Source organism: Hyaena hyaena, unplaced genomic scaffold, assembly GCF_003009895.1.
Source record: "Hyaena hyaena isolate Hyena2069 unplaced genomic scaffold, ASM300989v1 scaffold_1124, whole genome shotgun sequence".
NCBI lineage: Eukaryota > Metazoa > Chordata > Mammalia > Carnivora > Hyaenidae > Hyaena > Hyaena hyaena.
Genome location: NW_024081758.1, coordinates 51,383 through 76,629, shown reverse-complemented (window position 1 = coordinate 76,629; position 25,247 = coordinate 51,383). Strand labels below are relative to the sequence as shown.

Here is a 25,247-nt window from a genome sequence, read left to right as displayed (position 1 = left end):
CTTCCTTCCTTCCTTCCTTCCTTCCTTCCTTCCTTCCTTCCTAAAAGGCTTGTTTTCCTCCACCAGGCTGAGAGTTCTTGAAAAGCAAAAGCATGTCTCAGAGATCTTTGCATCCCTAGAGCCTATCACAGAACCTGGTACACAGTAGGCATTCAACACATGTTGGCTGGCTGGGTGAATCACTGTAAGCATTTTGTTTTTGTTTTTGTTTTTTTTTCTTAATTTTTTTTAAAGTTTTATTTATTTCTAGGAGAGAGAGAGAGAGAGAGAGAGACAGCGTGAGCAGGGGAGGGTCAGAGAGAGAGGGAGTCACAGGCTGAAACAGGCTCCAGGCTCTGAGCTGGCAGTCAGCAAAGAGCCCAATGTGGGGCTCGAACCCACGAACCGCGAGATCATGACCTAAGCGAAAGTCGGACGCTTAACCGACTAAGCCATCCAGGCGCCCCTCATTGTAAGCATTTTGAAGTGTCACACATACCCCATACATATGTGTGTACAAGGAAGTCGGTGCTAACAATTTGGGATTCCATGCTCTGTAGGTCCCCAGCTTACTCCTTCCTGCCTCGCTTTCCTTCCTAGCCCTGGAAGCTTCTGTAGCATCTGCTTCTCACTCTGGGTTTCCTTAAGGCCAGCTCAGCAGCAGCAGGACTGGAGAGTGAATTGGCTGGTGGTTCGGAGCACAGGCCCCTGGTTACATCATCTGTAGAGTCAGAGCCCCCAAGGAAAGCAGCTCTGAAATGTTAATGGGGTTCTCATTTTCCGGGCAGCTGTCCCCAAGACAGCCGCTGGAAACTGTGATGAGAAAGTGAGAGCCCAGCCGAGGTATGAAGCGCCCTTCGGCCAGGCCCCAGAAGCCTGCCCTTCCCATTTCACAACTAGACACATCCTGATATTTGAGGTTAATATAGTGAGTTTCCTAAGATCTGGCTCATGGCCCCAGTCCTTGGCCTTCTTGAATCTTTGATAAAGAAACAGAGAAGTATATTTCTCTTCCTCTCCCTCTTTCCACTTCTCTCTCTCCCTCTCTCTGTCACACACACACGCACACACACACACACACGCACACCTCTCCACATAACAAAAACCAAAAATGTAAGCAACAGATGGTCATTTTAAAAACAGCCATCAGAACATATCTGAGGAGCACTGACAAATTTGCCTCCAACCTTCCTGCCCTTTGACACCTCTGCTCCTTTTCTCCTTTCCACTCTTGCCTCAAATGAGAGACACCTCCTTGGTCACCTCTAGTTCAACTCTTTCAATGAACACAGTAAGGAAATTGTGGCCCAGAAGGGTTAAGAGATTTGTCAGCACATGTATTTAGTTTCAGTAAGCCAGAAATTTCCTTGGATAAAGGGTCATATGAAGACCACCTTTCCTCAGGGAGAAAGTAGACTCTTAGGACCCATATGAGGGCCTAGGGGTTCTTATATCTCTTTGAAAAGGGTGGCGATCAGAGACATATTTTCAAAAAAACCCCTATGATAATTACACATTTTCCCGCTGTCTGAAAATAACAGTCATCTTGATTAAAGAATAAAGCTGAATATGGTTTTTAAAACACTCACATGGCTGACTAGGAAAAACTTCGAATATATATGAAATATTGTCAACAGCTGTCAAACCTACTGTCCAGACTTCTTAAACTTGGGTTTTATGACAGTCATTATTTCAGGTCAGTGGTGTCATTATTAAATCATTTATAAAACATATTTGTCGTTATATGTGTTTGATCAATATACACAGGCTTAGGAGCATGCAAGGTAGTTTCCGTGCTGATCACAGCTTTCAAAATTTAAGACTCAGTGAGAAAGAAATAGCTAAACGAGTCCGGAAGTTGCCCTCGTATACATTTTCCCAGCCGTGTCTCTGCTGCTGCAGCGTCTTTAGCGGGGCCGTTTTGGCACAGGTCTGCTAAAAGCAAAAGAAATACTGCTCTCATCTGGACTCGGACTCATTAGGCTAGAACAGCAAACTCAGATCAAAGAGAGAAGAGAGGGAATGGGGAGCGGGCTCAGAGAGACTGAGGTGGCATTTTCTACTCCATTGGTAATGGAGGAACTCGAGCTCGGTGACACCCAGCCCAGCACATAGGCAAAGGGGGTCTCAGGGGGACGCCAGCGGGAGTCCCCAGGCGGCCACATCCATCTGCTCCGCCTCGTGAAGGCGCTCTGAGCAAGTGATCACTTGGCCTCAGTTATCCAGCTGTTGCACTACACTTGGCTCTTCCCCGGTCCCCGGCGTCGAGGGGTCTCTCGTAGATGGCAGGTGAAAGTCGTGTCTCGTGAAGAAGCCGCCCCACAGTAGACATTTAAATGGGGGAACGTGGAGGCTGCATTTCTTTGTGTTCATGGTCTATTTTTCTTCTTCATTAGCTCTGCTCTCCTCTTGCGTTTCCTTTTTTTGGTATTTTGTCCCCCTCCCTACCTCTCTGCTGCTGCTTTTTTGCTGTTTGTTTTCCTCTCCCTGTCTTTCAGTCTCTGAGTCTCTGTTTCCTTTCTGTCTCTCTTCAGTGAGAACTGCTCCAGACGCACAGACAATGGTGTCTGGTACAGGACCGCCCCTGGGCAGGGCAGGAATGCCACTTGGAGGGTGGATGTTTGGAGTTCTGCCCTTTGACCTGTGACTGGAAGAGGAAGGGGGCCAGTTGGCAGACACTTTGCACCTGTGCCCAGAGGCCACGACCTCTAGCTGGCTGTAGGGCCGCCGAAGCCTCCCGGCGAGTCCCTGATTTAGAGGATCAAGGAAGAGATAGAGTGTCTGCAGTGCATTCCACTCCCACCAGATACCAGAGTTTCTTTCCAGAACCCAGCAGCTGCGGGCTGAGCCCACATTCACCTCACAGGGGACACGTGCTGGCCTCCGTGGTGGCGGCCAACTCTGTACAATTGTGTACTCACAGACCTCTTTAAAATAATCGTTACCTTCCTTAGCCTCCCCATCTATTTTAGGTACTTTCTCGGCTATCTCTGTTCAGCCGAGCACAAGACATTCAGGTTTTGCCCCTTCCCTGGGTCTTCATTTCCTTGTGAGGTCTCCTGTGTCACGTAAAATGCATATTAAATAGATTCGTAGGCTCTTCTTCTATCAATCTGTCCTATATCAACTCAATTCTCAGGCGCAGCCCAAAACCCTAACACGGCGAAAGGTCCAATTTGTCTTCCCTCCGCCTACTTGCCTTTACAATGTGCAGGGGCAACTGGCAACGGTCTTTCACACGCAGACGTGGGAGGAGCGGGGTCGGCGGCGGAGGAGCAGCTCCTCACCCGGTGAGGATGAGGGCGAGGCACTGGAGCTCTGCGGTCTTTCCTCGCAGGAGGAATGGATTTGTAAGCCGCTGGGCCTGCCCGAGACCCGCCGCCTTCACGCAGCTTGCTCTCGCATGCCCCCTAGCGGCCACCTCTGAGTACTGCATCCATGAAATTCTAAGCCTTGCGGAAACCGGCCTCCCACCTGCCTGGGTCGTCATTAATGCTTCCTCTCCCGCCTTTCCCGCCCAGCGGGTCTGGGGCCTGGAGTCTTAAAGCCTCGGAAGAGATTCAGCCAGCCTGGGATGAGGAGGCGCTCGGTGGCAGGCGAGAGGCTGTATGAATCGGAAGTTCAGGGAGACAGGACGGCTTCTAGCCGGTTCTGCAGCAATCGTCGGGTGGATCCTGACGGTGAAAGTCGTGTCTCGTGAAGAAGAGACCCCCTGGCGCATGTCCTGGGGTCACTCGTACCTACATGCCTGTCTAGGATGTTGGGGGATTCGTGCAGTGACTCTCAAGCACAGCCCTGCCCCTGTCCTTCCCGTGCTGAAAACCCGTAAGGTCTCGCCGCGGCTCCTCTGCCTGGGCCGCGCAGCGCTCCCGCCGGACGCACCCGTCGGCTCGGTTCCCGTCCCGGCAAGCCCCCTGCAGCGGCCTGACTCCTTGACGTTTACAAGCCCTTCCTGCACGCTCAGGCTCCGCGTTTTTGCTCCCCTGGCGCTTCCCTCCACCGTGGAAATAACTTCCAGCTCGCACAAGGACGCCACTTCCTCTGGAAACACTCCCTGGGGCTCTCTGCTCACCCTACCCCTCCCTCCCACCGCCCCGAGGGCGCTTTTCCAGCCTCAGCTGGCTGCCATGCACCCGTGCCGTCCACGCAGCGTTCGCCCAGGCGGTATCTGACTCCCTCCTCTCCCCATCTGCGCTAAACCGCATAGGAAGGGCTCCGTAAGCCGCTGTCTGCTTCGTGACACAAGGCCGACGCAACGGTGGCTCACAGAGCGGAGCTGTCAGCACGGTGGGACGTCACACTGAGGGGCACTGTGCCAAGTGCTTGGGAGCCCCGCCTGGGCACGCTAGCAGCCGCCCTGTGGGTACGTGTACTTTTCAGGTGAGAACTGCTGGGACACCCCGGAACGCTCTCCCTCGGTCTAGGGGAGCTGCTGACTTCCTCGCATCTTTAAGATCAGGAACCCTCTGGGCAGTGCCCTGTAGGCGTGTCCCCTGGCAGCCAGTCATAGTTGATTTCTGTGAGGTGGAGGGGACATGAGGAGGACAATATGAAAGCCCATGGGTGTAGGATGCTGTAGGTGGGAGACATAGGGATCCAAGGTGGTGATGGGACAGGGTCAGAGGGTCCAGAGGCTGGGACTGGCTCTGAACACCAGCTGGGAAGTCCTGAAGGCCTCAGGGCCTATTTCTCAATAGGATTCCTCCCCCTGCTTTTTGACGATTGCAACCTTTATTCTTAGGGCTGGTGCACTTGAGCTGGGGTGAGGGGGTGGTGCTCATTCTTTCATTCAGCAAATATCTACAGGACAATGATGGTGTTCCAGGCTCAAGGATCTGCTAAGGAGATAGGAAATACCTTTACATTTACATTCTATGTCATCCTGGAACCACTAAGGGTTTCTTTTCAATTAAAAAAAAAAAAATTGAGTACCTTAGATAAGACAACTGGAACTTGAAACAAAGCAGGCAAATGCATATCCTTCTTAGGTGAAGCCAGAAATGCAGAAGCATGAGGAGATCTGAAGCAACAATCGAAACAAGAGCAAGTTAGATCCTAGTCTCTGGTTTGAAGAGCCAAGCCCTTGCTTGTTTCAGAGATGCAGGGGTCAGAATGAGTAGCCCCAAAACGTGCCACTTTGGCCTGTAGATTATTTTGAGCTGAGAACAATCAAGGCCCAGAAGACTCAGGAAGAAACTTTGACTTTCCCCCTAAGTGCCTAAAAGAGTTTAGACAGAGGCCCCCACAGAATCCCCACAGAACTACACTATAGTATGAACTAGGGGCGGTAGACAGGGAGGAACTTGGCAAAGTCTGTTACAATGCCTCTCTGTGTCCCACTGTTTCTGGATGGCCCAGCAAACATTCATTTACCAAACATTTACTCTTTCCATTCTTATGAATTGTCTTTTTTCCCATTGAAATCCCTAACCCCTGCCTCCTTCCCTTTAGCTCAGGATGACATATATACCTCATTTGGTGTGACTGTCTTTGGAATCTCATGTGGGTTCCTGAATGTAAAAAATTAAATTTGATTTTCTGTTGTTAATATGTCTTATGTCAATTGGATTCTCAGACCAGCCAGAAGACACGTGAAGGGTAAAGCAAAATCGTTTCCTTTCCAACTGAGATAACCCAAGGGACGCCCTAAAGAGTTGTTCCCCACCCTAGTCCTAAAGGGTGCAGGCCAGTTGGCAGCTTTTAAATAATGGTTTTGCCCTCTTAAGTCACTCTGGCTTTTCTGTCCCTTTTGTTTTGAACTAATCAACACCAGTTGTGGATTGTCAGAGACAGTATACAAATTAAGGCAGGAAAAAAATTGTTCCAGGTGGCTCAGTCAGTTGAGTGTCCAATTCTTTTTAAAAAAACATTTAATGTTTTAAAAGAGAGCTAGAGTGCAAGCGGTGGAGGGGCAGAGAAAGAGGGAGACACAGCTGAAGCAGGCTCCAGGCAACGAGATGTCAGCACAGAGCCTGACGTGGGGCTCCCACAAACTGTGAGATCATGACCTGAGCTGAAGTTGGACATTTAACCAACTGAGCCACCCAGGCATCCAATTCTTGATTTAGGCTCAGATCGGGCCCTGCATTGGCTCTGCTCTGGGCATGAAGATTGCTTAAGATTTTCTCTCTCTCTCTCTCCCTCTCCCCTCGACCCCTTCCTCCCTGCTCACACTTGCTCTATGAAATGAAATGAAAAGAAATGAAATGCTTTAAAAAATTCTTCATCAAAGCAGGTATGTAATGGGTGAAATGCACCCAGATCTCCTTCTTGAAAAGACCTATGGAGAAGTTACTCATGAGTAGTAAGAGCAGGATTTTTCTTGTCTGGCCTGCTTTCTTGGAGTCTGTGTTCCTGGATGCTGAATCCACTCATTTCTTCCCATGGAACATATTCTTCTTCCAACCGTTCTGGAACATTCTTTCTAGTTAGTGGTGAAGTGAAGAAAATCAGTTCTCTTCACAGGTGTGACCTGCCTCGCTGCTGCTGTAGTTCATTTTGTTACAACATAAGAGGCCAAGGCAAGCAGGGGGCCTGGACATCATAAACTGTGTGTGCAGCACTGTGCATGCCCCTGGCATTCCAGAAATGGAAACTCGGAATGCCAGGAACACCTCTCCTCACTAATGAGGAAAGATTTCATTGTTCATTGTTCATTTATAACACAGGCACAAGAAAGGAGTCTGGTGTTCCCAAGGCATTTTTCGTTTAATTTCTACCCCCCATTTCCCTGGGCCCTGGAAGAGCAGGGGAGGTGGGTCTGACCCAGCCCCTTTGTGTTTGATTTGTCAACAGCCTGCCTTGAACTTGATGCAGAAATGCTGATCAAGAGACAACAGAGGCCACTTTAGAACTGCTTTAGCACTCAGTAATTTCAAATAAGTAGGGTCTTGTGTGACCTGAGGGCTTTCGAGACTAATGAGGAATGTGACTTCAGGACAGGCGAGGGGTTGCAGGTGTGTTTCAGGACCTTGCAGATAGAGGTGCTCTGAGTACATTTTACTAGCTGCTTCTTCCTCTTTTAGACTGTTCTGTGCTAGAACTGCTTGTCCCGGAGTAAGTAATGCTTAAAGCACGTTTGTAACTTTCTTACCAAGGTCTTACGAGAGGGTTTTACCAAAAATAAACAGCTTGGAACCCAGAGCTTTAGCCGGAGGAAGAGTTTCTAATCTTTTAAGAGTTGCTGATACTCAAACTAACCATCCTTTCAAGGACTGTATTCCTGTGTTGTCCTCCTGAAGGCTCAGGGCACCACACTGCTGTTGTCCAGTCAGTGTCTTTTGAGGTGGGGAAGTGCCATTTCTCTTCACAACAGTTGAGATTGCTGCCCAGATACTCTCAGTTTAGAAACAAGTAGAGCTTTGCTGACCGCTTAGGTTATTTGTCCTTGTGACAGCTTGAGGTTAGCTGGCCAGGGGGAAACTGACTTTCCCTTTTCAGTGGACTGTCAATAGTCTGGCACTTCTGACACTCCAGGACCAGCTGTGAAAGGGAACAGGCCCTGGGGGTGCCCAGCTGTATTCTGGGTCTGCCGTTTACAAGTCCCCTGCCTGCTCTCCCCTCCCTTCCCCCTACCCCTATAGGTACCACAAACTGTATAGTCAGGGACTGAGACAGCTGGGTGACAGAGGAATGCCCAGGGATTATTTACTCCTGGCTGCAGGGGCAGGTCTAATGAGAATGGGCGCTGGGATGGAATGGTGGGCCACTACCCTATTTAGATGTCAAACACTGGCCATTTCACATTAGCAAGATGTGAGCTAGAGTTTAGATACAAAGTACAAATAGCAGAACTGAACAAGCATTTCATAGGTGCTCTGAAAATACACACATCTGTCTGTTTACTGAGACTGTGGCTTTGAAAAAGTGCAGCAGATACAGCAAAGGTACATGTTAGTGAAGAGGGAATATGGGGAGAATGTCCCTCATGGAGAGTTGCTTATCTATGGGCTAGAGGGTATGTGACCCTTACCAAGAGGAGGAAAAACTCCTTTAGAAAGTTCAACCTCCCTAGCAAACTGCCGCACGTGCCAGGGAGCTGCCCCTCTTCACCTACGACATGCTTTCAAAGTTGCTTCCTGACCTGCTCCTCCCTACCCCCCCTTCTGATTTCTCCCATTCACCATTCAGCCCCCAAATTACCTCATGCTCCCCCTTCCTCTCCCTTCTCCTCCCTAGAGCAGGGCATATCACCACACCCAGGGACCAAAAACGCAGTAGGAATGAGGAAGCTCACGTATTTTGCGTGTCAGCACACAGATGGTGCTAACACACCAACACCTCCTAGTTTGAAAACTAGAGACATGTTCCACAACACTTTGTTTGGAAGTGTCAGGCTTGAGGAGACTGGAGATTGTTCTACCCAGCCAGTTGCTTATCTATAAAGGCAGGAATTTATGGTTCTAGACTTTTGGTGGTTAAAATGAGAAAATTTCAGGGGTACTCTACACGTTCAGAGAAACTTCTCTAGTAACGAACTATAGAAATGACCCGTGAAAGTATAATCTTAAAAGTGAGAAAATTTCAAATGAAAGTAGAGGAGAGAAAAAGTAAGATGCCGAGGAGGCTAGAAGTGCTTGGAGAGTGGTATCCACGGGCAGAATTCCTCTGTGTTGTTGTGTGGTGGTTGCTGGGAGGGAGGTCAATTGAGAGCTCGTCCCCCTGACAAGACTATTGTCAGGGCCCACTTTTGTCTGAGAGAGCCAGGCCGTTTCTGGTTTTGAAGCGTTCATCTTGGGTTTCTCAACTGACCAGAGTTGCCTCTCTGAGAATTGCCCCAGAATCATCTTCTGTGAGGTCTTTGTTGAAACCTTTGCCCTCAGTGGCTGGGATGTTACCTTTTGGGGAGGCTGAGCACTAATGGCTTGTTGGTGAGGCTGCCCTCACTGAACCAAGGGATCTTGTCAAATTTTGGCACGGAAACCTGGAGAGAAATGGAAAGAGATCGGTTTGTAGAATTTATTGCATTTAAGCATTGCCATCAAAACCATGAGCAAAGTAAGCTAACGGAGACTCTACAAAAGCCAGCACTTCACAAAACATTTCTACGATTTGTATTTGAGCCTTTCGACTCTCCCATAAAGTATCCAACAGTATAAATACTGTTATGTCTGCTTTACAGATGAAGAAAATCAAAGCTCGGGCATTATAATTTGCCGAGTCACACAGCTGGGAAGTGGATTCAGGTTTTCTGACTTTGGTGCCCACTATATCTTGTATTCTACTATCTCTATCCTTTTACTGCTTTATTACTTCCATCTGTTTATGCATCCTCTGAGAGTTCTATGAAGTCAGCTGAATATTAGCAACCTCCCATTCCGTTTCCAGCTGTTTTCAGCCACTGTGTCCTCCATCCCAGTTCCTTCTAGGCAGCAAAGAGGAAAGAACCACACTTCGAAGCTACAGACAACTGGATGTGACTCTTGATGAATCCACTTTTCAGCCGTGTGGCTTTGGACACATCACAACCTCTCCGAACCTCAATTTTGTCCTCTACGAGGATATCTATCATCACTTTACAGCTCAATGCACAAGACAGAAAGCTCCAGGAGAGCAGGAATTTTTGTGGGCTTCATTCACTGCTGCATCAGGAGCACCTAATACAGTACTTGTGTGTGTCCAATGAATTCATGGATGCATGGCAAGTCCCCAGTTGAGGGCCTGACTTAATAACAGGAGCTCAAGGGAAAATAGGCTTTATAATCTCTCTTTACCAGCCCAGCCTCTACACCTGGCGTTGTTCGGACGCCAAATCCTGTCTTTCTGTTGGGGATTGGCTTTTTCCTAGGCTCTGAGTGCTGCGTCCTGAGAGGGGAGCCTGGAGGTCCTCTGAGCAGCCAGGAGGGGGCAGCAGCGACCACGCAGTCTCTCTAGCCGGGGACGGACGCTCTTGCCGCAGGGGCGGTGGCGGACCCGGAAGTGCTCGGCCGCCGTCGCGACCCCCGGCGCCCCGGATGGGAAAGGAGGCGGGCGGGCGCCCTTCCCGGCCGCGCAGCTCTAGGAAGTGCGGGCAGGTGGGTTCCGACTGGGAGTCAGTGTTTCCAAGCCTCTTTCTCCTCCGCCCCTTACCGTCCCCCTCTGTCACCCCCTGCCCTCCTCCGTCACCCGCCCGTCGGCGGGCGGGGAAGGCCCCGGAGGGTGAGTAGGGCGCCCCCGGGACGCCTGCCCGACCCCCGGACTACGGAGGGGCGTTGCTCTTCTGGGCGCCGCAGACCCTTCAGCCGGCGACCGTGAACTCCATGGGCTGGGGTCCCTGCTGCCTTGAGGGGGGCTCCCAGCGGGGTTCGCTTGTGAAACAGAACTTATCACCATGGAAGAAATAAGGTCGGCAGTAAGCAGTTTCTTCACAGACTTGCTGGGTGACCCCGGTATTTCTGACTCTTAAGTTTTCACTGTGAAAAAGGGGTCGTTGTCTTCGAACCTCACGAGAGTTTCCCCGTTATAATTGGAATGGTGACTCTTTGAAGGATGATACGCTCAGGTAATAGATTGAGACTCTTTAGTTGGAGCCCTTGGTTTTGGCCGAATAAACTTCAGTGCCCGTACAGTCTTGTGCAGTTTACTGTTGTCGTTAGACTGATACCTTTTCTTTTCTCTTTCTTTCCTTCCCTTTCTTTCTTTCTTCAGATGCCTTTGAGAACTCAGTAAATAAAAGCTTTGGATCCCATACCTAGAAATTTACACTAATTGCAACTATGAGCATAAAGGGCCTGGGAGGGTTTTGGGTGAAGCCTGAGGGATATGTGAACCCCTGAGCTAACTGGTTTAGAGGGAGACATGATGTGAGGCCCAGGTTTTTAGGGTCAGATTTTAGTTTGAATCTGGCTCATTGTCTATTACTGACTTAGCGTGGCCTACAGTTACCTAAGCACTTTGAATCTCGGGTTTTTTTTCTTGTTTACTAATTAAAGTGGAGCTAATGCTGACTTGAAAGCTTGCAGGGATTAAATGAAAGCAGCTATGGAAAGCACTTGGCATGTAGTAGGCGCTCAAATAAGTACTAGCTACCAGGTGTCTGTTATCATCTGTGGGATTATCACTTAAAATCTGAAACAAAGGGTTAATGTCCGTGATTATAAAATGGCCACCACATGTAGTTTTGCACAGACTTTTAATAAACTGAGTTGCTTTGAAACTCTGTTCTTCCTGGACGTTTCACAGCTTTCCGAGGTTCATGAGGTTCATAGTGTGTCTTTTTCCAGGACCGTGGCTTTACCATCCTGCCCCAGAGAACAAACTCATCTATTGTGGGCCTAGCCTGGGTTGCTGCCTTTGAAAGCAAAGCAAGGTGGGTTCAATATCAACGGCCACACGGCATGGAATTTCCCGAGAGGTCTTACTGCAAAATTTGGTAAGGAACAAGAACCACGTGGACTTCTGTGAGGGAGCCTGAGCTGGCCTGAGATTGCGGGAGAGGACAATGGGTGCCCAGCCTGTAGCTGACACTAAGGAGGCCAAGTGGCAGAAGGTCTTGTACGAGCGACAGCCATTTCCCGATAACTATGTGGACCGGCGTTTCCTGGAAGAGCTTCGGAAAAACATCTACGCCCGAAAATACCAGTACTGGGCTGTGGTGTTTGAGTCGAGCGTGGTGATACAGCAGCTGTGCAGCGTGTGCGTGTTTGTGGTCATCTGGTGGTATATGGATGAGGGCCTTCTGGCCCCCCAGTGGCTCTTTGGGACTGGCCTGGCTTCTTCACTGATTGGCTATGTCTTGTTTGATCTCATCGACGGAGGTGAAGGGCGGAAGAAGAGCGGCCGGACCCGGTGGGCTGACTTGAAGAGTGCCCTGGTTTTCATTACTTTCACTTACGGTTTTTCACCAGTGCTGAAGACCCTGACAGAGTCCGTCAGTACTGACACCATCTATGCCATGTCGGTCTTCATGCTTCTAGGCCACCTCATTTTCTTTGACTATGGAGCCAATGCTGCCATTGTTTCCAGCACGCTGTCCTTGAACATGGCCATCTTCGCTTCTGTCTGCCTCGCCTCACGCCTGCCGCGGTCCCTGCATGCCTTCATCATGGTGACTTTTGCCATCCAGATTTTTGCCCTGTGGCCCATGTTGCAGAAGAAACTGAAGGCATGTACTCCCCGTAGCTACGTGGGTGTCACACTGCTTTTTGCATTTTCAGCCTTGGGAGGCCTGTTGTCCATTAGTGTTGTAGGAGCCATCCTCTTTGCCCTTCTGCTGGTTTCCATCTCTTGCCTCTGCCCTTTCTACCTCATTCGCCTGCAGCTTTTTAAAGAAAACATTCATGGGCCTTGGGATGAGGCTGAAATCAAAGAAGACTTGTCCAGGTTTCTCAGCTAAATTAGGGACTTCCATTCTGTTCTTAAGGGAAGCTGATAGACTAGCCTCCCGACAGGTATAAGATTTGAAGGGAGAATCCCATTCTGGAAGCAACATACTGATGTGGGTGGGGGAACGGAGATCAAACAAAAAAGCTAACCAAGGGCGTGAGTGGTGAAGGTGCTTATTCTTTCTATTATTTTGTGGGTGAAAAAGCTTTCTGGAGCCCTCTTGAATTATTGCCTCTCATTATTTGCTGTAACAAATGAAGTGATGTGGGTTCTATTTATTAAACAAGTAACAACACATCCATTAAGTTGTCCCATGATTTTTCTGTAAACAGAAGGCTGATGGAAGAGGCGTGGAGAGTGAAGAGAGAATGAAAGCATGTGTGTGTGTGTGTGTTCAGGTCACTTCTCTCCCTTTGTTAATCTGCAGCTCAAATCCTAGAATCCTAGATGCTGTGACATTTCATTGCCTAAGATCACAGAATTGGTCATTTAACCTTTCCTCAGGGTTTCTATGTAGTTCTTAGTGAGGCATGTATACACTCATTGCCCAGGAGGGTGTGATGTGTCACAATACATAATCAGAATGCTGAGGGAATTCAGAGGCTGGACGCCAAATTGAATTGGAGTAACTAAAAATACTAGAGATGGCATTTGAGCTCGGTCTTGGAGGTTAGGTGGGATTTAAGTAAGTAAAGATGATTTTAGGGCAAGGTGGCAAAGGCCTTTAGGAATCAGGTCAGTAATAGGAGCAAGTAAAGTTGGTATACTTTGTGTGACTAGTGACAGCTGAAAACTGGATGGGGCTCGGCCCCGATCAAGGAGGGCGATCCCGCTGCACCAGCTGAGTGTCTCTAGTCAGAATGTAGGCCTGGCTTCAGAGCTTCAGATTTCTAATGAAATCTAATGGTTTCTAAATGAAATTGCAATAGCCGTAATTGTGATTTTTCATGCGAAACCTGACTTGTAAATTCTGTCACATTTAAATCTGGACAGAAGCCACACTTGAATGTGACATGTGGATGCCGTCGTGCCACATCTGTTCTTAGGACAAGCACAAAGGTGGGAAAGTGTTTCATGGGAGGTTAGGCTTCTGGGGGTTTGAGGTGTGAATATTCAGGAATTTGGGCTTTAACCACAGGTCATTGGGCACAATCCAGCTTATTTAAGGAGGGAGCAAATGATTAGGTGTTGGGGTAGTTATGCAACTGCTCTGTGTTTCAGTGCTTTCATCTGTAAAGTGGGAATGGAAGTATTTACCTCTAGAATAGTGATAATTAGATGAGATGTACGCAGAGTGCTTTGAAGAATACTGGATATGGAGCAGAGGGACAGTAGTGCTCGCCATTACTGTTGTATCAGGTTGATCTGTAGGATGGCTTAGGGAGGGTCAGGGACGAAGTATAAAATGCATTGAATGCTTCCCGCAATATCTGGTACTTCATGAAATAATTCATTTGGGGCAAATCTCTGCACCATCCCTTCTCACTAGAAATTAATTTCAAGTCAGAAACTAAGTAATGCTTGTATTTCTCTGAACATAGATTTCTCAAAAAAATGTCTTGAACGGGACTGTGAACTACTGTCTTCAGCTCTTTGGACTGATGAGACTAGTGTTTCATTAGAATGGGTAGTTTTCCCTAGGGCCAGTTAGATTGCTTTCCTAGTCCAATGACACTGGCCAGAGGGGAGAGAAGGATCTTGGAAACTGACTTGTGGAGCTCAGAACATCCATTTACTGCCTGCATTGGGTGTGGCCTTTACACCCCTGGTGAGTGGCCAGAACTGGCTCATAGTTACTGTACAGTTCACATTGGGAACACGGCAACAGTGGTTGAAGGTAGTAAAGAATTGTATAAAATAGTGCTTTTTAAAAAAATGTCTTAATACGTTTGCCTTATTTGAATAGGCTTGTGATTATCAGCTTTAGGGAGCTCACATAAGCAGCTGCATCCGAGTCAATGAGCAGAAATTTCCCCAAATTTGAACCACGTTCAAGAATAGTTTCAGTGGGATGAATTAATGCACCCATGCTGTCAGTTTTCAGCTCTTCTGTGTCATACTGTGTATAGTATTTGGAGCCCCCCAGGACTTGGTTTGGTGGCTGTAGAAGTTTGGTGTGAAAGTGGGAGGGGGATGGGGAGTTGAGGGGTGGATGGTGTCAGAGTTGGGCAGCCAACTCAATTCAGGTAGAAAGATGGTGAGGATGATATTCCAAGCAGAGTGAACGGTATGTTCAAAGTGCGTGGGGACCCGATGCATCCAGGCAGTGAACAGAAGCACAGAATAGATGGGCTGCAGGGAGAGGGTTTGGGGTCTGAGAGTGCCGAGTGCTTTGAATTATGGTATCCTGTAGTCAATGTCAATGCAAATTGAGGTTTTGAAAAGGGGTACAAGATTTCCACCAAACACACTTTCATGAGTGTATAGATCTCTCTATATGTATGCATATATATGTTTACATATAAAAAATTCTGGCAGCAGTTTTCGGGCTGAGCCTGGGGAGCTCTGTGGCAATAATGAAGGGTTAGTGTCTGGAATAAGGGTGGCTAGGCTGGTGGGCGTGGAGATGAGACGCCTGATTAGGGAGGCTGTCAGACAACTTGATAGACTCCTGTTGAGAAAGGGAAGGGACTGTAGGATGACAGTGTTCTGCCTTGAGTGAATTTGTGTGCCATGCAAAGACAGAAGTGAGAACAGGTTTGGAGGTAAAGTAGATAAGAAGATAAGAATGGGACACATTAAGTTTGAGGTGCCTGAGCTGGTACACTCAGGCCAAGTGTTCTAATTGTAGTATCTGGAGGATGTCAGCTCTAAATTCTGGGCGTAATCCGGAAGGGTATTGAGATCTAAACAGAATCTAGTGCCTTTGTACTTGGAATTCTTTGTACAGAATTGGTTGCCTCATAACCAGGCTATAGTGGAATTAGAAATGGGTCACAAAAAGATAATTATAAAATCAAAATGATAAGAACCAAAGGGAAAGACTGCCCTGTGAACACGGATTACAGAATAGAACACCACAGCCTAGAAGGAAGGTTCAACAGAGATACAGTGTCATTGCCTATGAAAGTATAAAGTGTCAAAGTGAATCTTGGTTTACCAAGTCATGAGTTACAGAAGACACCCTTTGAAATTTGAGAAAGTTTAAGACAAGTGAAAATATAATTTTATACACTTTCTGCAGTAACTCCAAGAAGTTTCACAGACCAAGAATATAAATGAATTCCAAAAAGTTTTGGAGAAAAATGCAAATAAAAAAGGCGTAAATGTTTTGTAAGAAAATGTTAAACTCCAAGCTCTTTTTTTTTTTTTTACACATAGTTTATTGTCAAATTAGTTTCCACATAACACTCAGTGCTCATCCCTACAAGTGTTCTCCTCCATGCCCATCCCCCCTCCCCCCCACATCCATCAGTCCTCAGTTTTTGTCAGCATTCAAGAGTCTCTCATGGTTTGCCTCTCTCCCTTTCCCCCACCATTTCCGCCCTTCTTCTCCCCCTTGTTCCTCCGTCAAGTTCCTCCTAATCCTCCTATACGTGCAAACATATGATATTTGTCCTTCTCTGCCTGACTTATTTTGCTCAGCATAACACCCTCAAGGTCCATCCATGTGGCTACACGTGGCCAGATTTCATTGTTTCTCATTGCCATGTAGTATTCCATGGTATAGATAAACCACATCTTCTTGATCCATTCATCTGTTGATGGACACTTAGGCTCTTTCCATGTTTTAGCTATTGTGGAGAGTGCTGCTATGAACATTGGGGTACACGTGCTCCTATGCCTCAGCATTTCTGTATCCCTTGGGTAAACTCCTAGCAGTGCTATTGCTGGGTCACAGGGGAGTTCTGTTGTTAGTTTCCTGAGGAACCTCCACACTGTTTTCCCGAGGGGCTGTACCAGTTTACATTCCCACCAACAGTGTAGGAGGGTGCCCGTGTCTCCACATCCTCGCCAGCATCTCGAGTTCTCTGATTTGCTCATTTTAGCCACTCTGACTGGCGTGAGGTGGTATCTCAGTGTGGTTTTGATTTGTCTTTCCCTGATGAGGAGGGATGCTGAGCATCGTTTCATGTGTCTGTTGGCCATCTGGATGTCCTCTTTGGAGAAGTGTCTGTTCATGTCTTCTGCCCATTTCTTCACTGGGTTGTTTGTTTTTCGGGCGTGTAGTTTGGTGAGTTCCTTATAGATTCTGGATATTAACCCTTTATCTGATGTCATTTGCAACTATCTTTTCCCATTCCGTTGGTTGCCTATTAATTTTCTGGGTTGAAGAAACTCCAAGCTCTTAAGTGGTACTACCTGAAGATAATGAGACTCACGGCACACTGCTTTGGGTTGCTGCTGGCGATATAGGGATGCAGGCCTAGGTAATGATAGGTGTGACCTGGTGTGACAGTTGTTGGGAAAGTTACTTATCACTTAAGTACAGTGATGTGGTCAGTCTCTGAAATTTAAACAACACTGAAAGTGTGCAAGCAGAATGTTAACGATTTAGACTTTAAGAGGACTATGATGTGTGTGTGTGGGAAGGGAAGGGGAAAATAGAAGGAAAATGCATTACAGTAGAATTGGAATTAAAATCCCAAACAAAATCTTCTTTGTGTAGGGAACTGTCACCCCTCCTCACTCTGCACCCCTTTCTCCCAGCTCTGCTTCCTGTCAGTCTTCCTTTCAGTAGATAAACTGGAGGGTGGGTGCTAGTGGCAAGTGAGAGCAAAGAAGGAGGGCTGTCCTTCCAAAATGGTGTCTGGATTGTAGTTGGAAATGGAAGGGATCTGGGAGAGGTAGAGGTATAGAGCAGCAGGTGTGCTTTGTTTTGTGGCATGATGTGGCTTCTGGATGATTGGCAGGCAACTAGAAGGCTGTGCAGGGATCTGAGGACAGCAGCACATTGGTTCTCTGTGGTGACCAGACTGGTGTCAGTGGTATGTCTGCATGCTATGTCAGTACTATAAACTTTTGAGTAAGGCTTCAGGCAGCTGGCTTAAATTGTGGATATAAGAATACATGCTGAGCATTCTCAAGGAAGCATGGAGCCATTATACATCTTCTAAGCCAAAGGCTCAAGGTCAAGAAAAACAAAAGCCAGCAGAGGGCATCAGTCACACAATTTTACAATATTTCAAACCCATCAAATGCAGGGAAACAGGGCTGGGACACAGTGCCGTCCTGTGGAAGTTATTGACACTCCTTTTTGTAATGAAATTCAACAAAGTCTTGGAATTCTTGATGAACTGTGGTTTGAGAAGTAACCGTACCATTTGAAGGCCTCATAAATCCAGGACATAAATAGCACATTGGGATTTGATAAATTATAATTGCTACATTTTCAAGCACCCAGTGTATACCAGGCACTGTGTTAGGCACTTTATATACACTATTTTATTTACTTCTTACAACAATCCTGTAATTCAGGTATTATTTTCATCTTATAGTTGAGATGACTGAGATGCATAGTGAGCCAGGAACTTGCCTCAGGCTGTATTGCCAGTTTGGGCTGATGGTTTGCTTTTCTGACAGCCGAACTAGGTCCAGGGCCAAAGGCAGTTGCTTTTAATGCTTTCTCAAACCTCGCATTATGTCCTTTATCCCTTATTCCTACCCCCAACATCTAGCAAAATAGTCGTTGTTCACTCAGGCTGATCTCTAGCCCATTCACATTTTATGATGTTTGGCCTCAGGAATGTATTCATTCAGCAAATATTCATTGAGCACTAACTATATGACATAGTGTTCTATTTACTTGAAATATGTCTGAACAAAGTGGACAAAGTTCCTTGAATCTAGTAGAGCTTAACTTCTGGCAGGAGGAGACAGACAATATAAGTAGAAGATAGTAAATGCTATGGGAAAAAAGAAAAAAAGTAGCAATGGTATTAAATAAGGGGGTCAGGGTAGGTCTCATGGAAAAGAACATTTGACCAAAGACTTGAAGGAGGTGAGAGAATAATCCAGATTCCCAGGGGGAAACCATTGTAGGCAAAGGGAAGAGCTGCTATGAAAGTCCTGGCAGAAGACCCCGAAACTGCCTGACATGTTTGGGGTATAGCAAGGAGTGGCTGAAGTGATGAGGCCAGAGAGGTAATGTGGGAGGCTGGATAACGTGTGACACTACAGGCTATTAGAAGGACTCTGGCTTTTGCTCTTAGATGGGAGCCTTTGAGAGGTGCTTGGAGAAAAAGAGCGACATGATTTGACATACCCTTTGAAAAGCTCATTGTAGTTGCTGTAGGGCAAGACCAGAGCAGAAAGAAGCATTCGGAAGCCCTTGTGATAATCCAAGCAGGGAACCATGGTGCTCAGAACAGAGTGATAGCAGAAGTGGGGAAAAATAGACACATTCTGGATATAATTTGAAAGTTTAGTCAAGGGCTTCTTGACATAACAGACGTGGGATGTGAAAACAAGAAAAGAATCATAAATGACTCCTGAGGGTTTTGGCCTGAGCACACTGAAAGATAGAGATGCCATCAATTGATTTGGCTGCAAAGGGGATATTGGTGGAGATTTCCGGGAAGAAAATCAGTTTGAGGCATGTAGGATATGAAATGCATTGTAGATATCCGGGCTGAAATGAGTAGGGGTTGGAGAGAGGAGTTAGGATTTTAGGAGCAATGTATGGGATGGAAATATAAATTTGGGAATCATTGGTATATAAATGGTATGAGACTGGACAAGATCAGCAAGGAAGTTGATATAAACTGAGAAGAAGATTGAAAATTCCAAATCAGAAGGTTGGAGAGAAGAAGAAACAAAAAGACTTGGAAGACACGGCCACTGAGGCAGGAGGAAAATCAAGTTGGGAGTCCTGGGAACTAAGTGCAGAGGACTGGGGTGGGGGTGGGGGGCAGGTGATCAACTGTGATCAGATGAAAATCTGGTAAATCAGGGGCGCCTGGGCGCTTCAGTTGGTTAAGCATCTGACTCTTGATTTCGACTCACGTCATGATCCCTTAGTTCATGAGATCAATTCGAATTAGTGAATTCTCTCCCCATCCCCCCGCTCCTCTTCCTCTTGCATTCTTTCTCTCAAAACAAATGAATAAAAAAAAGAAAGAAAATCTGGTAAATCAAGTAAGATGAGGGCTGAGAATTTACCATTGGATTCAGCAAGGAAGCAGACATTGGTATCCTTGAAAAGAACAGTTTTTAGTGGTGTGGGGGACATAAAAACCTATTTCGGGTGGGGTTAAGTGGGAAAAGAGAAGGGGAGTTGGAGCAGCAAGTATAGGCAACTTTCTGGAAGTTTCGCTTCAAAGGGGAGCCAGGAAACCGGACAGAAACTGAAAGTAGAGGTAAGGACAAGAAACTTTGTTTCTTAAGATGGGGGAAATGATACTACGTTTGCTGAAGGAAGTGAAAGTAGTAGTTGAAGTTAGAAAGGTACAATTATGGGCTAGTATTCTTGAGCATTTGATAGGAGATGGGGTCTTGTGCACCAGTTGGGGGGCTGGCTTCAGACTGAGGACAGGTTAGTTACTATGGTTACAGGTGGGCGGCAGAGTACATAAGATACAGATGCTCGTGGAAAGGTGGCTGGTAAGTGGGTAGAGGAGATGATGGGGATTTCCGGAAGTTGCTTTCTGAGTGCTTCAATTTTCCTAAGAAGTAGGAGACAGAAAATCAGCTGAGAGTGAGAATGAGGGACAAAATGATGGAGGAGGTAGGAGAGAGAAGGTATGAAATAGTTTAGGACTTCTGGGCAGTGAATGAACCAGGGATGGCTAGGGTCATGCACAGCAAGATTAAGGGCTCACTTGAGCATGGTGTTCACGACGTTAAAGTGAAAGCAATTAGTTGTGGTGGTGTGTGTATTTTCCAGACCATGTGCAAACCACAGTGGATGGAGAGTTGAATGTCTCTAGGGTGGTGGTTTTATAAAATTGAGAGAAGGACAAGGGAGAAAAGTATATGTGCATGGGCGTGATTATAATGATTGATTGTGGCATTTTAGTTGGGTAAGAAGGGTAGTGAACCCCTTTACAGGGGTGAAGGACAGGGAGAGGAGGGACAGGGGAAAGGTCAGTGAATTGGAGGTTCAAGCAGCTAGAAGGATAGGAAGTGAAGATCAGAGAATATAGACAAGGTTATAACTTTGGGAGTGAGTAGCTGAGATAGAGTGAAAGACAATATCATTGGAGAAATGAAGTCCAAGAAGATAAGAAATGGGATGGATGGGGTGGGATGTTGCAAGGATAATTTACACACATGTGAAATCCCCACGAATTAAGACAGGAATAGTACTGGAGACAGCGGCAGGGCAATGGGAGCTAAAATCATCAAGGAATGAAAGAAAGTAAACTAGAGGTTGGTGGGTCAAAGCAACAGTGAGGGGTAGGATGTGCTGTAGTCTGATGCCATGAGGTTCAAAGCTGAGGGTTTTAGGGAGGAGGGAGGAAGGAAAAGTGGTCATGGCAAGAATGCCTACCCCACTCGGATTTGGCAGTGTGAGGGGGTGTGGGAGACGAGACAGCTGCAGGGGGAGCCGTGCCCTGAGAAGAGATTCTGGTTGTGTTAGAGCAAGAAGATGAAAGACACATCCACACAACAGCTTGAAGATACAGGGGATCTCACTGATCAGGGCAGATAGATTACAGAGGGCGCAGTGTGGCAGTTTCCAAAGTTGAGGAAGCTGGGAGGGGGGCACAGGACGGTGTGACGGAGCTGTGTGGAGGGTGCTGGGGAGGAGGGTGACCTGGCAGTCTTGGAAGACTGACATAGGCTGTGTGAAGGACCAATAATAAAAGTCCTTGTGGGTTCAAGGCAGGTGGCAGAGAGAGTGCATGTGTTGGGGCTGGGGGGCTCCTGTTTACCTTGAAGGAGGTGCGGTCTTAGTGTGCACCTTCCTCACATCATCTTGAACATGTTACTATTGTTTGCTAATGGCATTAATGTGCATATCCTCCGGCTAATAGCGCATTTTAGCAAGAGCCTTTTGGGGATAACAACACAAACTTCATGAGAGCTGTGTAAACTTCCAACAGTGGCGCGGTGCCATTTGTAGTGTCCTAGAAAGTCTGATTCTGGGTAAAGTGAAGAGAGTGTGGACGAGAGCAGAGTTTGATCAAGGTCCTGTGGACAGTCAGGCCTGAGCAGGCACACTGCTGTGACCACGGGGAGGGCCCCAGTCAGCTGTACTGATTGCCAGGGAGAGGCGGAGCAGGGACCACTGACGACCTGTAGGAGTGAGCTAGCTTAGAGCAGCCTAATGCTTCTGGCAGGGTTTTTTTCTTTTCTTTTCCAACTCACAGGTGTGATTAATGGTGGTTTGTTTACCCTGGGAAACAACAGCAATCACTGACCAAACCCAAACACCATTCTCTTCCCAGATACATTACAGTGATTAACGGGGGCCCCCCAGAGATGAGGTAGTTAGGAAGCATCTGGTTCCCAAATGCCCAGCATCTGCTCAGCACCAGGGGCCTGGTGGCACCGTGGTGCTCCTCACCTCCATCAGGTGATGCGGGGCAAAAGTGCGAGGGGGAGGGGCTCAGACAGCCAAATGGCCTTTGCTGCCATCATCTGGCACCAACTGGCACCTGGGTTCAAATGACACCCAGCATCGGCCTGAGGTCTTGTGCTCTGCACAGACTTGCTCTACAATCCCTTGACCATATGTGGCTGGGAAAATGGAACAGCCCGATTTTACCAATGCAGAGGTCGAGGGACACTGTGGTCCCTCTGGCCCCTGTGAAAAGCTGGCTCAGTGGCTGCCTCTGCTTTCTCAAGCTCTGCTGGCTCACTGCTCCCCACTCTGGGATGGCCCTGGGGCCTTGCATGGAGCCAAGGAACATTTGGACTCTGCTCAGTGAGTGGGCTTCCCACTCTTTCTAAATTTCAAAATAAACAGATCTTCAGGCCCCAGGCAGCTTTTGTGTATTTTTGTCTTTTTTCTTATATAGTTTATTGTCAAGTTGGTTTCCATATAACACCCAGTGCTCATCCCAAGAAGTGCCCTTCCCCATGCCCATCACCCCCCTTCCCCTCTCCCCCAACCCCATTAGCCCTCAGTTTGTTCTCAGCATTCAAGAGTCTCTCATGGTTTGCCTCCCTCCCTCTCCCCCACAATTTTTCCCCTTCTTCTCCCCCATGGTCCTCTGTTAAGTTCCTCCTAATCCACCTATACATGCAAACATATGGTATCTGTCCTTCTCTGCCTGACTTATTTTGCTCAGCATAACACCCTCAAGTTTAAAAGAGAAAAAAGGCAGCAGGCAGAAGGAATTGTCTCCTTGGCTCTGACTTGCTCTCTGCTGCCTGCTGCCTTCTGAAATGCACCCTCAGAGATAAGAGCTGGGACAAGATATGGACCCAAAGAGCCAGAGTGCCTGGTTTTAACAGTGTCCTGTGAAGCTTCAAAAATATACTTTGTTAGCAACTGTTGTGAGAGAGAAAACCCACATCAGTGGCTTCCCCATTACTGTCTTGAGGATGCTTAAGTCTCATTGATGCCCGGGAAGTTTGGTAAGGCTTGGTCTCCTCCTTGCTTGCCTAGGGCTCTTGTCTGTGAGATTCACTGAAGATGTAGGCTGTGGTTAGAAATCGGTATCCCATATACAGTGCTGTCAAATTTGATTTGATTAAACAGTATGGGAGTAGCAGATTAGTCTTGACTCATCCCACAACAAGCCATCTATATCCACCTAGAATCTTATAGTAAAATAGACCAAAACTGTGGGTGTATAGTATGGTCATGGAGGCAACTAATAGGTCCTATAAATGAGGGGCATCTAGTAGTGAAGTGTCACCAGCTCGCTTGATTTATGTAGATTTGATTTATGTAGATTTAGACTCTGTAGCTTTATAAAGGGATATAGAAGTTATTTTTTTCTTTTTTTTTTTCAGCAATTTTTATCTTCCTGTGGGTGAGGTTCATGTTTTTAAAATGGATTCACAGTTGTAAAGTTTACTTCAGAATCTCATGGAGTTGGATTAGAGACTCCATGTCAATTGAGGGTGATTTTTCGAAAATCAGACTTAATGCTGAGTTATGAAACAGATGTTACAACAATTTTCAAACTCAGGGTTAAAGAAGATCAAAGTGTATCCTGCTCCAAGCCCACTGAAAGTATCCATGTCTGTAAAGGAAAAGTAGATGTTATTTCCTCATCTCCTTTTGGCTTCTAGCCTCAAGGCCATTTGGTGAAATACCTCTCTGTGTATATGAGGTCTGCATTTATTTACCAGTGAAACTCCGTAAGGGAAGGATTGGAAGTTTTGTTTATTTTTTCCTACCTTTAGTTCTTTTTTCTCCATCTCTCAGATGTCTTGGATTTTTCTAGCTGGAGACTGGGGGACTCCCCTCACTGCTTCCAGTAAGAGTGCTGCCTTCTGATTCTAAAGCCTTTCTGTCGGAATCCAAAGCAAAGGGCACAGACTACTTTAGTTTCAATTCCTCTGTCTTCTCCTCAACCAACACTTAGAAATGAAAACTTTGGTTTCTGACTGGCTGAAGTGAGTTCTATTGTTCCTTTCTTTGTCAGAGGTCAGAGTCACCATGTTCTGGAATGTTGGCATGCATTGGTTAAAGTGTATACTCTGGGTTCTAGAACCTAAGTGGCTTCTTCAAGCACTAAAATCAAAACAGTTCTCCCTGGGAAATTGACTCCCATTTTCTCCTGTCATAGCACCATGCAGTTATAGCCTATTGTTATTTTGTAAGCTGCTTTTATCCTGTTACTTCTCTGGGTGCTCCCAGACCACGTAATAGGACATGCTTATGAATCCAAGGAAAGTTCGACACATAAGTAATGGGATGAGAACACTTAAGAGATTATTTTTGTTTATAAAACGTAAAAGAGTTACTCGTGATGATCCTGAGTTATGGTCAACTCTGAAGAACAGAGCACGTTTTCAACCCTATCAAATATTGAGGGTGGCAGTGGGGGCAGGGAGAGTTAGGGAAGTGAACATCATGAAACACAGAAACACTAAGGATAGTAAATAAATATGAACCTTACCACAATTTAATATTATTACAGGCTGCTTCTCCCCACCCCCCGCCTCCACTTATCCCCTTTTTTCTTGGCTATTCAATGTGAGGAAGGGACTGCACTTTTGTTGAGATGGTGCAAGATTCCTAGGGAATCATTTTATTCTGTAATTTGGGTTTTCCTTTCTCATTGTTCATCAGGTCAATGTAAGCTTTAAGCGTCTAAACTGTGTACCACTGTAAAGGTAAGATCATGTTTAAGACAAAGTGGAAAAGTATCAAACACCTGACACAGATGAATTGGTGAAAATCTTCCTATTGCCAACCTCTTTTTTGCTTGTTTGTGGAGGTGATATGAAATAATCAGGGAATACTGTCTCTGTTCAGATGGGGACATTGGCCAGTAAGAATACTATTTAAAAACTCAAATGGTTGGGCTAGAGGTGGAGGGAAGGCCAAGGGCTACATACTGTGCCTCGTTTTGCATCAACCCAATTGGCCCCAGGAAAACTCGAGCCTCAGTTCATCCCCTGCGTGGGGGCCTTTGAATTTTCTTAGTTACCAGTGCTTCTAACTCATAGTCACTGGACCTGGCATATAGGTAAAACTGATGGAATGTGCCATATGAAATTTTAACCTGAGAAATAAACTAGTTTCACACTTTTGAGTGGAGAGCATAGTGCTTATAAACGATTTTTATGGTCCAAAGAGAGAGCACTGTGAGTGAGGGGTTTCTGTTTTCTAATTGGAGGGTCCTGTCTACATCTTCTGCTTTGCCGGTCCTTGCCGGAGCTTGCCTAGGTCAAACATGAAGTACATGGAAACCCCAATTCCTGACAATTTTTTTACTTTCCTATCCTGTAGATTTCTGTCTTAATATGGTAAATTGAGACATATACAGAAATGATCTCACCCAGTGGGAGATAATTTTAAATTGTAAGTTAGATCATGTAAATCTTCAAAGAGAAAAATTCTGAATTAAATCTTAAATCATTTTTTTTTAAATCTTGAGATCACAAATTTGGCAGAT

The 25,247-nt window shown here is 46.6% G+C and overlaps 2 protein-coding genes and 1 pseudogene across 6 annotated transcripts in view; 1 reads left to right on the top strand and 2 right to left on the bottom strand.

Moving 5' to 3' along the window:
• The window catches only part of CUNH1orf105 (chromosome unknown C1orf105 homolog), a 38,953-nt gene extending 15,357 nt beyond the window's left edge, over window positions 1-23,596 (bottom strand). For both annotated transcript variants that reach the window (XM_039222415.1, XM_039222416.1), the window contains exons 1-3: window positions 23,521-23,596; window positions 8,817-8,902; window positions 4,912-4,999 (exon numbers count right to left, since the gene is read on the bottom strand). In XM_039222415.1, coding sequence (XP_039078346.1) covers window positions 4,912-4,999; window positions 8,817-8,902; window positions 23,521-23,541 — 195 coding nt within the window. In that variant the 5' untranslated portion in view covers window positions 23,542-23,596. The remainder of the gene's footprint in view (window positions 1-4,911; window positions 5,000-8,816; window positions 8,903-23,520) is intronic.
• Window positions 4,262-12,583, top strand: PIGC (phosphatidylinositol glycan anchor biosynthesis class C). Of its 4 annotated transcripts, none has more exons than XM_039222412.1 (2): window positions 4,262-4,359; window positions 11,181-12,583. In XM_039222412.1, exon 2 carries the CDS (start codon window positions 11,399-11,401, stop codon window positions 12,290-12,292), a length of 894 nt encoding a protein of 297 aa, XP_039078343.1. In that variant the 5' UTR covers window positions 4,262-4,359; window positions 11,181-11,398; the 3' UTR covers window positions 12,293-12,583. The 4 variants fall into 4 exon arrangements, with proteins under 4 accessions (XP_039078343.1, XP_039078341.1, XP_039078344.1 ...); XM_039222410.1 differs by lacking the exon at window positions 4,262-4,359 and adding an exon at window positions 9,892-9,992; XM_039222413.1 differs by lacking the exon at window positions 4,262-4,359 and adding an exon at window positions 10,000-10,116.
• Window positions 8,410-8,487, bottom strand: LOC120224201 (annotated as a pseudogene).
• Window positions 23,597-25,247: the final 1,651 nt, after the last annotated feature.